Source organism: Sphaeramia orbicularis, chromosome 22 (assembly GCF_902148855.1).
Source record: "Sphaeramia orbicularis chromosome 22, fSphaOr1.1, whole genome shotgun sequence".
Taxonomy (NCBI): Eukaryota; Metazoa; Chordata; class Actinopteri; order Kurtiformes; family Apogonidae; genus Sphaeramia; species Sphaeramia orbicularis.
Window position 1 is genome coordinate 18,802,096 of NC_043978.1, and position 14,923 is coordinate 18,817,018.

The 14,923-nt window shown below is 38.3% G+C and overlaps 1 protein-coding gene across 3 annotated transcripts in view; it reads left to right on the forward strand.

The window, feature by feature from the left end:
• klc1a (kinesin light chain 1a) overlaps positions 1 to 14,923 on the forward strand; it is an 80,880-nt gene that overhangs the window by 43,830 nt on the left and 22,127 nt on the right. For all 3 annotated transcript variants that reach the window (XM_030125858.1, XM_030125859.1, XM_030125860.1), the window contains exons 8-12: positions 6,237 to 6,410; positions 8,603 to 8,702; positions 8,984 to 9,036; positions 11,139 to 11,206; positions 13,693 to 13,801. In XM_030125858.1, the coding sequence (XP_029981718.1) occupies positions 6,237 to 6,410; positions 8,603 to 8,702; positions 8,984 to 9,036; positions 11,139 to 11,206; positions 13,693 to 13,801 (504 nt within the window). The remainder of the gene's footprint in view (positions 1 to 6,236; positions 6,411 to 8,602; positions 8,703 to 8,983; positions 9,037 to 11,138; positions 11,207 to 13,692; positions 13,802 to 14,923) is intronic.

Below are 14,923 nucleotides of genomic sequence, written 5' to 3' on the forward strand. Positions count from 1 at the left end.
TCTAGCCCTTCAGGAGCAAAAATGGGCTGAGTTTCTCCAGTTTACCCTCAAATGTGTGAGAAAATCATTGAAAACTTTAAAAACTAGAAAAGCACTCGGAGAGTGCAGACCTCCACCAAGGCAGATCAGGGCCCCCCCCCCCCGATCACCACCAAAATTTAATCATTTGTTCCTTGTGCCAGTATCAACATTTCCTGAAATTTTAATCCAAATCCGTCCTTAACTTTTTGAGTTATCGTGCACACAGACAGACAAACCATCGCCGGCAAAAATATAACCTCCTTGGCGGAGGTAACAATGGCCTTCAAATCCATATTTGACCCTCAGAATTAAAACAGTCATGATATCTGGAGGAATTTCCATGCATAAAGGGCTGTTTGGACATAAAAAGGACAGAAAACCTGGATAAATTGACTTATGCAAGTCACTGTAAATTTAGAAATGACTGCATTCTATTTTTATGTCCCTCTTCCGCACCAGCAAGACCTTTTCTCATTAGAGCTGACATTGTCTTCTGTCTAAACTGTATACTTTACATGAAAAAAGTCATTCTTTTTAGTTCTAAACCAAAACAAGTCTTTTCAGTCTGTTTAGACTCAAGATATAATTTTTTTTCTGTAGCGTGGATAAGCGGTTCCTCTAGTCTATTCACAGCTGAACTTCTTAAACAGCAGTTTTTGACACATTCTTTTGAGATAATGACTTAAATGTTGCATATTTTGCTTTTGTTCCCAGCTAACCCCACCCGCTTAACTGGTATTGGTATTTAGAGGGACCTTTGACATGACAAGTAGCAATTGTTTTCATCTTCTTGCACATATGCTCCTAAATACATCTTGCTGTTCACAAACATCTATTTTTAGATGCAAATGCGAGTGAAATACTCAAGGCTGGTTTATACTTGCCGCACGAACGTGACGTGCAGAAAATAGACGTGGGGAGTCGGCACAAGAGTATGCGTGGTGCTTTTATACTCCGGGCGGCTCCGTGCGGCATCTATTCCCAAACTGCAGGGGGCAGTGTGCCACAAACGCACGTCTATCACAGTAAAAAACTAGAGAAGAAGAAAATTGAGAGCCAGCTCAACTCTCTCAGAATCCGTGGGTCGTTTGGGCTCCCCCCCTGGGTCTTCACTTCTCCCTTTGACGGTCGTTTTTGCCTTCACATATCTGTCCCGAATGTTTTTCCAGGTTTTTCTTGCCCATTCCTCCTCTTTGCCAACTGTAGCTGCAATTTCCCCCCATGAATTGTTCACCATACAGCTGTCATAGTGGTCCCGGTGTGACGAATCATACAAGTGCCTGTACTTCTGTACTTCTACCACCAGGAGCTCCTGAATGTTGGCCATGTTGTCCGCACGTCTCTTACAAATTTTCTGAGGTGCGCAAAGTGGAAAGTTTCTGCTTCAGATGAGCCACACAAAGGGGCGTGGGTGTGAAAATCACGTCAGTTGCCCGTGTGAAACCGCGTGCAGCTTGCTGACGTGGTAAGCATAAAACAGCCTTCAGACTGTGAAGCACTGCTGTAATGAATAGAAGAGTAGCCTACACTAGAAAGCCTACAAACACATCATCTCATCCAGCCTGGGATCTGGTAATCTCAATTTTTTAGTCAAATGTTTACATACATTTGTCTAGAAGGTCTGATGGACTGTTGGTATCGGTTGTTGTCTGTCTGTTGTCCGTCCATATACAATTTTTGAAGAATCCTCTTTTCTGAAACCATCAGTCAGAATGACTTGATAATTGTTGCGGAGCATCTCTGGGGTAAGGTCTACCAAGTTTCTTCAAAGAATTGGGAAATATTGAATTTTTTATGAATTTTTGAAATTTTAAAAATCCCCTTTGGTTTATAATAGGAAACCATGACCTTTGAGCTTGACTGACCTTGAAAGGTCGAACGAATGTCAATTAATTGCTTCAAATATGCCTTTGGACTACAGGACCCTTGGTCCTATTTTTTTAGTTTTTCATCTTCATCATCTGGACTTGTGCTTTTATACTATACCTGGGGCATACATCTCAAAACCACGTCCACCTTTAGGCCTTTCAGACCATAATGTCATCCTGCTGCTGCCAAAATAGAGGTCACAGTTAAAGATAATCACAAAAAACATTAGGATGTGGAATGAGGATGCGTCTGAGACACTGTTGGGGCTGTTTTATGCTGATAGGTTGGGGTGTACATTTTAATGACTGTGGGGATGATTTTAGCATGCTTTCTAATGTACTCACCTCATGCATTATGTTCTGTGAAGAAAATGTCACCCAAACTTTAACAGGTAACCGTCCACCCAAACAATACAAAATGGATCACTAAGGACATGAAAGCCTGTTTGGTGGAAAAGAAAAAAAATTTCTCTGCAAGGTGACAGTCAGAATGATGGAGCTGCAGAAAGAGGTTAGGAGGAAGGCCAAGCTGGCTAACATTAGATATAAGGACAAGAAAAAATTAGCATCAGGAAATCTATCTATCTACCTTCCCTGTTGTTCCTATCAAATAAACATGCACAGTGCCCCTCAAAATGAAAATACAGTCAAGTAGAATGTTAAAGAACAGCACTGACCCTTAAATACCTCTAATCAAAGTTTTATTTTCACTTTTTCAGCCTGTTTTGCTGACTTGGTGGTTTCTGTCAGCCAGTCACCCCTGTCGCTCTTTATTGTTCAGAGCCAATGTATATCAGTGGACATTTCATCTCACATTAAATTGGGTGTTTTGCTGCCCCGCATTCCTGAAACTGCAGAGGACACTTTTTAGTGACTATTCTGCAATCTGTCCTCAGCTCTTCCCTCTCAACAAACCCTCCCTCCTCTGAGAATGAGACGTCAGCTTTAGTTAAGCTGAGAGATTTCTTCTCCTTCTTACTTTTTAAGTTACTTAAACTCAGACGATAATGCACTCACTGAAATCAGAAGATTTGCCACCAAGTTTCCCTGCACAGGCGGGGAAGTGCAGAGTGGCACTGGCAGAGCTGCTGAATCAGGGGGATTTGTTCTTTTTTTTTTTTCTTTTCTTTCTCTAGAAGCTCAGGAAGGCTCAACTTCTTACTGAGTTTGGAAGGCATCAATGATTGCAGCACAGATTTCTAAATATTTACGAAGTACATTTATGGGAAAAGACGATTTTTTTTCTCCAACTCATCCAAGTGATTAAATTATGAATAACGGTTAATATGAGTCATCCTGATACTTTTGTCATTAATAATTCAGCTGAACTCTATAAATGAATTAGTTCTCTTAACCTCATAAGACCCAGCTATGGGTTTTCTGTCCACATTTGTGGACAAGAGTTTCACAACTTTATACAAAAAAAAAGAAAAGAAAACTGTCCACTACAAAGGACATTCCATAAAAATTTTAAAAACTGCATCTGAAAAATCTGTTGCATCATGATGTTTCCAATATAGGCACTTATTTAATAAAAAACAAAAAAAGCTTGTACTTTGCTGACATTTCCTGAGTCTCAGGAGGTTAAGGCAATGTACAAGATATTTACACAGCTTATATTCTAGTCACATTCTGTCCCGCTGACATTCAGGTACTGTATATAATAAAGTTTATTCGCTCTAGAACCATAAATGCTTTTGTATTAAAGCAGATTTGATGTAGAAAATCTAATCTAAAAAAATATTCAAACTGTGACTTTATACATTTGTCATGATGCATAAAATTTAGTGTACATATATAAAAAAATTAACTGCAAAGAGTTAGAGTATTGACAATGAAATCAGTACTTAATTCAGGGAAGTGTCAGAGAAAATATGGACATATACTCTTGCTAACCTGTGAGATAAAATGCATGTAGTAAGATAAAATGAGCACCTGTTGTAGAGCAAGGCACACACTTAGAGAATTCACAATTTCAAAGAGCATTGAGATAAAATGCCAACAGTAACAGAGGCATTAAGATAAAGCAGGATTTACACAGTTCTTTAAAAAGCGTAAAAAATCAATTTTAAGCTGTAAAATGTCTTAAGTACTGTTTTCACAGATCTGGATTAGAACTTAATGTCAAAAAATGTCATTTTGAATCCCACTGCCTGATTTTACAAGAAACACTCAGGCATTAAGGCATTAGAGTCACATGGGAAGTTAGAAAAACCTAAAGCCCCCAGTAAACGCCTACCTTTGTTGTTCTTACACAACACCAACACTAGGTATCACATTGTATTCATGTTGTATTCATTTACTTGTTTAAGGCTGTAAAGCAGTGTTTCAGTTCCAGAGCTTCCTAGAAACGTCATCTGTATCTGTAGCGCTTGAAGGCTTTTCAGACCCATCAATAAACATGATCAATTCCACAGCGACACTGACCCTGGCTCTCTATGTGGCTTATGGCAATCCTTTTTCACCTAACAATGTTTACAGGAAAGCTGTCAGATGTGTGATGCAGAGGAGGTGGAGGGGAATAGGTAGATGGCTTTACCTCATCCTGAGGATGTGACACAGAGGCTGTCGGTCTCCAACAGCGAGGCAGATGATCCCATATTACTGCAGATGTTTGATCTCAGGCCTCCCACAGACATAAACTGCAGAATACTGAAGCCAAAAATAAACAATAAACAACAAGCTGTTGTTTCTCTATAAAATCCCTGTCCCCCAGTGTCTTTATTAATGCATTTCACACTGAGCAGCTAAAAGTGCTGAGTTCTTCAAACTTTATCTTATTTTCTCTTTTTTCGTTTTCTTCCTCTGTCCGCTCTGAATTTGTTCTTGTGCTTCCTTTTCCAGGATCCTCTCCTTTTCCTTCCTTATTTTCTCTCATTCCCCTTCTGACCTCCTCTTTTTAGTGGTCGGTCATTCTGATAAACCTCACACTGCAGTTTTCTGGCTCTGTCCACCTCTAATGATCCCTTTGGATCTCTTTCACGCTTGCCACTCTTTGACTCTCTAATGGCGTTAGACCTTCCCAGCACACTGGGAAAGCTTATACACTCACATCCAGATTATTGCCAACACATCTACTTTTAAAGTTCTCTGGCTGCCACATTTGGCTGTGTGCACAGGGGACGGTCGTAGCAGAAAGTCCTTGTTTGCAGTTTGTTCCACATACAGTAGCTGTAGACCACGTGTCAGTCTCAAGGCCTGTGGGCCAAATCTGGCCGATGGTGAAATTTTGTTTGACCTGCGAGATTGTGTGTTATGTGTATTTAGAACTTACCCACCTATCTGATCAATGCACCACTGATACTACAGATCCCAAAATGCACTGCAAGTCAGTGGTCACAGCAGCCAAGGCCAGCAAGCAGTAAGTTTCACTGACCTTCCTCCTAGAAATGACCAAGTGAAAGGTGAAAATCTGTATATGTGCATAAACCTGTTTGTCCTGTGTGCAGAGTCGCAGTAGCTGCAAAAGATTATAACACAAAAGATCACAACACAAGACGACACTGTGAGATGAGACACTACAAGAAGTACAGAAACCTGGACATTAAACAGAAGAGCACTAAGGTTCAAAGAAAAGAAAAAAAAAAACACCAAAAATTATCCAATTGATTGATTAGGTATGTAAATGAATCACAAACTATTTTGTTAACTGATCAATCGTTTTTGAGTAATTTATAAAAAAAAAAGTATTTTATGTTTTCTTTACTCTAATATGAAAATAAACTGCATGCCTTTGCATCAAGAACATCATTTTGACGAGTGATTTTCTAGGTTAAAAAACTAAAGAAAAAATGATAGTCAGGTTTATTGATGTGAGAAAATGAACTCTACTGTTTCTTCTAAACCGTAGTTTGAAGACTAATTTAAGGAAAAACAAAAATTAACCTAAACAGGGATGGTAATGCCTGTGATCGAACTGATTTTTGTCCATTATTTTCAGTGGCTGACTGTATGAAGGTATTTTCAAGTTGTAGATGGTGATATCTGAGCTCGATCTACTGGAATAATGAGTGGGAATCATAAAGTATGTAAATTACTGGACTTCCTGAGAGTGGGAAAGTAGTGCCTCAATTGTGTGAACACACAGTTTTTGATGTCTTCGTGACATATTTGAGTTGTGGATCAAAGACTGCTCTAAGAATGTGAATCGGTAGCTTCCTCTATTTCCTCGTTCTAAATAGAAACACATGTTAAATATTTAGATTCCACCACCTGGCTAAAGGCTGCTGCCAACGTCTCCCACCAAATGGCGTACACCAGACGCAGGTCGTTGTCTAAAACATGTTTTGTTTGATGTTCCTGGTTGTTGCTTTAACCCTGCCCTGTCCCTGCTGCCTTCCCTCCCAGGTGCTGGGGAAGGACCACCCAGATGTGGCCAAGCAGCTGAACAACCTGGCCCTGCTGTGTCAGAACCAGGGCAAGTACGAGGAGGTGGAGTACTACTACATGAGGGCGCTGGAGATCTACCAGACCAAACTGGGCCCTGATGACCCTAATGTGGCCAAAACCAAGAACAACCTGGTCAGTGCACACAGTGGGATTGGTACTGTTAGAATGAAGTAATACTGCTGGAGGAATGTGGGTATATATTCATACTACTCAGCATCAATGAAAACTTTACACTTATTTTTTTGTTGTTGTTTTTTATAAATACTTATTTGAGCGATGATTTCTGGCTGAGTTAATTGTAACAGCTCAAGGCATGTTGATGACCACTGAATCGTGACAATTTTTGACCTCCTGTGTATGGGGTGGGGTGGGGTCGTGGTGGTGGTGGTGGTGGTGGTGGTGGGGGGGTGTAGGTGGGGTAAGGGCAGCAGTTATATACGGTGCGGTCCATAACTAACGTAACTAACAGTGGCGTGAAACAAAAGTGAAACTTAACATGCTTTCAATGTCCGACTCCTGACTTCTGCGCCTCCATTATACAGCGGACCTTACACAAAATTTTCACAACTTCTAACCTATATCCACTGGGCCCCCTCCACTGCTCTATGGGCCCCATGAATTTGTCATGTTTACCCCCCCTTTACGACGCTCCAGCTGCCATGTGACTGGCTTAAAAATGGATAAGGTGATTTTCCTCAGTGGTCAGAGCCAATCCTTTACTTGCAATCCTCGGACTGATATTGTCTGTAAAATGCCCCCAAAAGTGAAGAATAGCTTATACCTATAAACTTAGATTATATATATATATATATATATATATATATATATATATATATATATATATAATATATATATATATATATATATATATATGTATATATATATAAATATATATATAAATATATATATAGTGGAAATGTATTTGCCGTGATTGTTATTTTCTTTAATTTCCGTCCTATATCGCTTGTGGAGGTTTGTTACAAAAAAAAAAAAGAAAAAAGAATGACGCCATGCCTATTCAGTATTCAAGACTCAATGTCACCGTGCCTCGGGTCCACATTGACCACTCAGAAATCTGTATCCTACAATGGGATAATGCACGGTCCTACACTGCTCAGGTCACTACAGTCGGCCTGGAGCCATGGTCCAGCCTTTTGGCCTGATCTGTCACCTACTGAGCATCTCTGGCATCAGTTGGGATGACGTGTATCCAGACGCACTTCTAGTTCAACAAATGGCCAGGAGTTGGTGACAGCCTTGCAGCAGGGGTGGCAGAACATCCCCCAGGACAATATCAGACTTCTGGGGCATTCGATGAGAAGGCGTTGGACAACCTGTGTGTCGAGGCAAATGGTGCTCATACCAGATATTGACTGCTGTGATTTTCAATTTTGTATTTTTTATTATTTCAATTGTTGTGTTTTGAATTTTTTGGCCTTGATCATACAATAAATACATTAAATTCATTCATTAAATTTCATATTTAGAATTGTACAGCCAATAAATCAAAGCAGAACTGATTTGAAAACATATAATTATTAAGCTCCCGCAAAAAAAAAAAAAAATCAAGTGTAAAGTTTTCATCGACACTGACTGTATGTCACCTTTGACATCTGAGTATGACATTTATATTACCTGTTATTAAAGTTTAATGCGCGTCTGTGACTTTGCATAGTGGATTCCCTCAGAGTTTAACCTTTGCTGCTCTTTTACTCAGGGGTCTTTTATGAAATTCTCCTCTATTATGAATTAAATACAGCGGTTCCCAACCTTTTTTGGCTTGTGACCCCATTTTAATATCATAAATTTCTGTTGATTAAATTAAATTGTTTTTGATCATGTAATAGTTTGCTACACTACGTTGCAAATAAACGTTAATTTTAGATGACATTTAGACTATATAATGTATATTATTATGGACGGAGGCAGAAAAGCCAGGTGTAGATTACTGCACAAAGTGAGAATTTCATTTTCTTTGGTCAGGATACGTACAGTCAGTCCAGCTTGTATTTGCAAGGCTGACAATTAATACTGAACAAACAAGAACTCAAACAATGAATTATGAAAGAGCTGCAGCATCTGAAACCGACCACAAAGAACATCTGAAAGATAAACAGTACCACAGTGCTTCAGTTTCAGCTTCACAGTTTGTCGTGTCTTTTATGTATTGTGATTGTCTCTCTCAACTCACCATATATTTTTTATTAGTCTTTCTTCTTTTTTTTTTATCAATTACTAGAAATTTCAGGCGACCCTACGTGGGTTCCCGACCCCAAGGTTGAAAAACACTGATTAAGTAACTAATTTATCTTTTAAACTTCTAGGCATCCTGTTACCTGAAGCAGGGCAAGTTCAAGCAGGCTGAGACCTTGTACAAAGAAATACTTACCCGGGCTCATGAGAGGGAGTTTGGCTCCGTAGACGGTACGACAACAAGCACTCATCACTTTACTGAAATCCAAAATGACTTGAATAAAGCACACCAGGCACACACAGACTTTCAGACCTCTTTCCAAATCCCTGCTTCTCATGTGAAGGTTAATATTTTCAGCCTACTGTTATCTTCTTGGCGGAGGCCACAGCCGTAAACAAAAACAACCTTTCGGATGAGAAATAATCCCATTCCCTCAGACTCATTCAGTCTACATAAAATAAATGTCACTGCTGTTTTATGTCTGTCTGACGACTGTGTTTGTTTTCTGCAGATGAGAACAAACCAATATGGATGCATGCTGAGGAGAGAGAGGAACAAAGCAAGGTGGGTTTCAAAGACCCCTGCTGCTCAGTTAAATCCTTCTGGTCATCAGTCATGTCTGTTTATCCTTATGTGTCAATCTTTCTAACAGTGTTAAGTGATTTGGAATGTTAATATCCCTAAAACCTTGTCGTGACTTAAAATATTACATGTCAATACAGAGAAAATCTTTCATTCACTACTTAATTAAAACTGTGTTAAGTGGATTAATCTTATCAAAACAGTTTTTTGAATTTCTCACCCTTTTGTCTGTCAGTTTTCAAGTATTCTAATACCTGTGAGTCTGGACACAGTGTAGAAACAGAACAGAATACGACATTAATAATAAACACCATGAATGCAAATAACAACAACCAAACTATATATGATGTGACCATCCACGCCACTGAACCATGATGTTCTGTAAACAGCATTAATGCCATTAACTGTACACTGCTGCTGTGTCAGAGCCTCAGAATTAATATTAATGACCAGTTGCTGATGTTCGTTGCACAATAGACTATGCAGGGTTACTTCATCCACATAGGACTGGGATCAGTAATGAAGTAGACTAGTATCGTCTCTGCTCTGCGGCATTGAAAAATGAACAGCACCAATTTTTTCAGCTGTTTTATTATTCATATTCTAATGAATAAGAATAAGGTAAAGCTAAATCAAATTTCATGCAGTGCTTACATAGCATGTTCGATGTGACACTGTCAATTTAGATGTAGTGCGATTGGCTGTATGTGGTGCTGTCGTCCATTAAATCACTCTGAAATCAATCCCAAACATGTTATTTGCAACTGCTGACATTATGTAGACCCTTGAACCACTTGATTCCCTTGAGTTATTACTTTTTATTTATTTATTTATTTTTCAAATAACTCATAACTGTCTTGGGTGTCAATGAGTGAAGGGTGCACTAATAGAATAGAATATCTTTATTGTCATTGTAACAAGTACAATGAAATTTTAAAGTGCCGTCTTATCTGTACATCGTTCACGGAAAAAATTTTAAGACCATCAAAAGTAATCAAAAACAATGGTTATGCAATCAAGTACTAACTCCTGTGTGTATCATGTGACTAAAACAGACAGAAAAGAAAACACGGATTGCCTAAAAGCACTGTTTTTGTCAGTACAATGCCGTAGCTATTGATGTAAGAACTGAAGTGATTTGGTTATTATCAAGAAAACATGGAAAATGGCTAGATATCAGCTCTGAAATTAAACTCTTATGAGCTATTCTTGATGTTATCATTATATTTGTCCAAACAAATGTACCTTTAGTTGTACCAGGCATTAAAATGAACAAGAAATTGAAGAAAACAAGGGGTGGTCTAATAAGTTTTTCCAGGACTGTATGATGGTACCGAAGGAAAGCATTTACATGAGCATTGTAACAGTGTGTGGGTGACTCATGGTTCAAATCTCTGCAATAGAAAACACCACAAAGAACCAAGCAAACCTTCCTTATTGAATGATCCAAGCTCCAAGGTTGTTGTGTGGGAGGCTTGAAAACAGATACTGTAGTCTAAAATGAGTAGGACACGGAGTGAAATGATCGGGTAATGGTGGGTTTGGGAAACGGTTCCTCTTCAGTGTAGAGCGTCCAATACATGACACTCCTGGAATTTTCCATGATACATAAAGACATTTCATCATATACGTGGTATTTCTACCATCACTTGAAGTTTTTAGGTTCGAGACAGTTTATCTGTCCCTGGAGTCATCTTTATTTGTGGATGATTTGGAACCAGATCTCACATCCCATTCTTAATTGTGACACATACATTTATCAGGTACATGTGCTCTTGATAACAAGTTCAATTAGCTGAGAGCAGTGTTAATCTTACAGTTTTGGTGATGATCATGTCCCCAGCGGGTAGAAGTTAATTTTGTCATGGTTTGACACATGTTTAACAGGTCCGTTCCCTGCTGTAATCCCTCCACTAAACACCCCTTCATGTTTTCCTCTGATAGTATTAAAGCTACTGACAGCAATTGGTTCATTTTGGACTTTGCATGAGTAATTTCACATCTCAGTCAGTGTGTATACATATGTAGTGAATACATGAAGCACTTTTACTGTAAATTGAACATTATGTTTTTTTATCTTGTAGGGGAAGCAGAAGGATGGCTCGCCTTTTGGAGAATATGGAGGCTGGTACAAAGCATGTAAAGTAGACAGGTCAGTGAGTTTGAGGAGTAATAATAATAACTAGAAGCACTCGGAGAGCGCAGACCTCCGCCAAGGCTGATCAGTGGCCCCCCCCCGTGGGCCCCCCCACGCCATGGAGGTTATGTTTTTGCCAGGGTTTGTTTGTTTGTTTGTTTGTTTGTTTGTTTGTCTGTCTGTCTGTTTGTCTGTCCGTTAGTGTGCAACATAACTCAAAAAGTTATGGACAGATTTTGATGAAATTTTCAGGGTTTGTTGGAAATGGGCCCCCCCGTGGGCCCCCCCACCCCCGATCACCACCAAAATTTAATCATTTCTTCCTTATCCCATTTCCAACAAACCCTGAAAATTTCATCAAAATCTGTCCATAACTTTTTGAGTTATGTTGCACACTAACGGACAGACAAACAAACAAACAAACAGACAAACAAACAAACAAACCCTGGCAAAAACATAACCTCCTTGGCGGAGGTAATAATAATAATGATGATAATAATAATAATAATAATAATAATAATAATAATAATAATAATACATTTTATTTGTATAGTGCTTTTCATAGAACTCAAAGACACTTTACATTCAGCAGTTTAAAAACACAAACCAAACACATTAAAAACAGATAAAAAGCAGGTGCAAAAGGCAAGTATATGAATATAAAACAGTTAAACATTAAAATTAAACATTAAAATCAATCTTAAATAAATGAGTTTTTAAAAGGGATTTAAAGGTGTTGAGGTCGGAGCAGTGTTGGATAGAAGATGGGAGGGAGTTCCAGAGGATTGGAGCAACAATGGAAAAAGCTCTGTGTTTTCTAGCAACTGGAGATTCTAAGTGATGAAAGAAACACTGATGCACTGGTCAAATGTCTGGTTACATATTACCTGTATATCCACTGCAAAATATATTTGTAGATTTGAAAGAATAAGCTGTATACAATCTCTAATGATTACTCAACTGCACAGTATTTACATGAAAACATTTTTTTTGTTTTTTCTAATAGATAATTCTGTTTCATTGCCATGTACATAATGAGTATTTGTCAAGCAGATGTCACCTCACGCAAGCAGATATTTTGGTCTTTGTGTCTTAACTTGATCTGAACTTTTCTTGTGAAATTGTGCCATTTCCGATTCTGCAGACGCTCTACATGAGGCTGTAAATGATGTGTGTAAATAGACTAAATGCCACCTGTGTAACTGAGCATATATAATGTTGTGATGATTCTAAATTAGCATAATTAACACCCTAATAAACACCACAGGTGTTGTGTGCTGCCCCATATGTTGGAAAGTGTGTAGTCATGAGTCAAAGACAGAATTCCACACCACTAACTGATGACAAAGTAAACATTAAGCAAAGTTGGTGCTCTTATGTGACTGGAGAATATCATTAAACATGAACATGAGGTTAAAATGATCAGTGATGAGTCATAGCAGAGCTGTGATGCGACAGAAATAGAGAGGGAATGGTGTAATATAAAAAAAAATTGTAAAGAAAAATCCAACTGTGTGCTTCGTGACTAATTAGAGCAGGATAAAGGATCATGAAAATATAATCCTTTATAAGCCCCGCACCTGGGAAACTTCCAGTGTTTCAGCAGCAATATTATTAATACTAAAAATGGAAGATGAGCAGATATAGTATAAATAATTAACCACCAGCATAAAAAAATTTGTCAGTTGTATTTTTACTGCACACAGGAATAATAGTAAACTAAGTGAAAACAGCATAAATAGAAGATATGTGTATACAGTAGTGATGGTGATGAGTGTTCGGGTGTACATTTCAGTTCATGTGGTTAACGGTGGGTGGGTTAATGGATGATCACAGACAGCAAACGTTTGCAAGGCACTGAAAATTAAAGCCTTGAAATATTGCTCAGTGAAAATAAATTGAATCAATAAATTAAATCATTGAAATAAAGTACACCTGGAAAATGGGAAAAAGTTGGTGTATACTGTAGATGTAAGGTAAATGCAAGTATATGGTTAAGAATAAGAATAAGGTGAGTGCAGCAGTCACTGTATTATTACAAAAAATATATGGATACAACAATGAAACACCACCATGAAGAGCTGCAGAAACAAATTTTAACACAAAATACCATTTAGATGTAAAACCCCTTAAATTAATAGCTCTGTTAATTCATAATAGTATGAATTAGTCATTAAAGCCAAACTTTAAAGGGTTAAACCACGATAATAAACAGTAGTTGACAGACATTGCATTGTACTTTACTGATTTTCTAAAAATTCAGTTAAAATGTGCACTACATTTGGATTAAAACCCACCGTCTCTCATCTTATCAGTTATTTCTTTAAAGTAAATTTTCACAAATAAGATTTAGAAAAGTTAGTTTATTGACAGGAAGACAACCCCTTAACTCTTGAAAAATCTGGAGCCAAAACTGTGATTGCAATCCAGGTTTATCTGTGTCATATGTTTATGATGGTGTTTTCTTTTTCTAACATGATTCCTGCTGGTTGTCTTTGCAGCCCCACAGTGACCACCACCCTGAAGAACCTGGGCGCCCTCTACAGGCGGCAGGGCAAGTTCGAGGCAGCCGAGACGCTGGAGGAAGCTGCCATGCGTTCCAGAAAACAGGTGTGGTCTCACAGCCAGGCGACTAACGGCGCAGGATTTCTACGAGGGGTGTAGATGTCTCTGACTGCGTTAAAACTGCCTAGAGGACGGCCTGTGATTCTCAGAACTACAAAATTAACACGGCAGCTCAGGATTTAGAGCAAATTGAATCACTAATGTGCAGTCTGGTGTATCATTAATGATGAGACGATGCACTGCAGGGTCTGAAGAGCAGCTTTTTAACTGAAACTTAATGGGGTTCCTGCAGAGATGAGAAGTGGTAGGCGGCGGTGAAAACTCTGCAGCTTTTACCCAGAATTAAAATGTTTTTCCTGCCTTTAATCATGTGATTCTTTAAAAAGTTTCACATAATAAAACACTATGTTTCAAGTGTTTCAATTTCTGTGGTGCCTCTGTAAATGTAGCTGTAGGGAGGAATGACATTGATATTTAATCAGATTATTGATGGTTTTATGAATAGTTTAAATTGTTTAATGCCACTTTTTAAAACTGATGGTAATTATCTAGTCTACCATCAGTGTTGTGCATCTTGCTGACCTGTTGCTTTCTATTCTTCCACTTTATGTTTTGTTTTTTCTCTTGGTTGGTGTGTGTCAGTTGCACTGTGTTGTAGGAAGAATACTGGTCTACACAGGCTGCTTTACTTTCCCAACATGTTCCTGAAGAGAAATTCTGCTGAGTTTGATGTTTTAGTAATGATTTCATAGATGAAAGCTTTATATCTTAAAAGATAGTTTTACAGGATGATTATTTTCATGGTTTTCTACATTATTTCTCTGTTTTCTTTTTTCTAATCATATCGTTTATTAGTTTCTACTGTCCTTTAATATTTAAAACCAGTTTCAGAATAAAACATATCAGCTTGACTGCAATCTCATCAGACAGAGGAGTTGAGAATGACGGTGGTTGTCAGGCACAACAATCCATCAATTGTTTTATCTCATGTAGTGTGACAAAGTGGATGACAGCTGACGCCACGCTCTGGATGTCTCACTACACCCTGACATAATGTTTAGAATGTCTGAATCCTCTATGACATGTTAAGACATTTCTGTGACACTGACCTCAGAACAGCTCTGCAGTTGTTTTATTCCTCTCTTCTTAGATCTTTTCTGACACAAC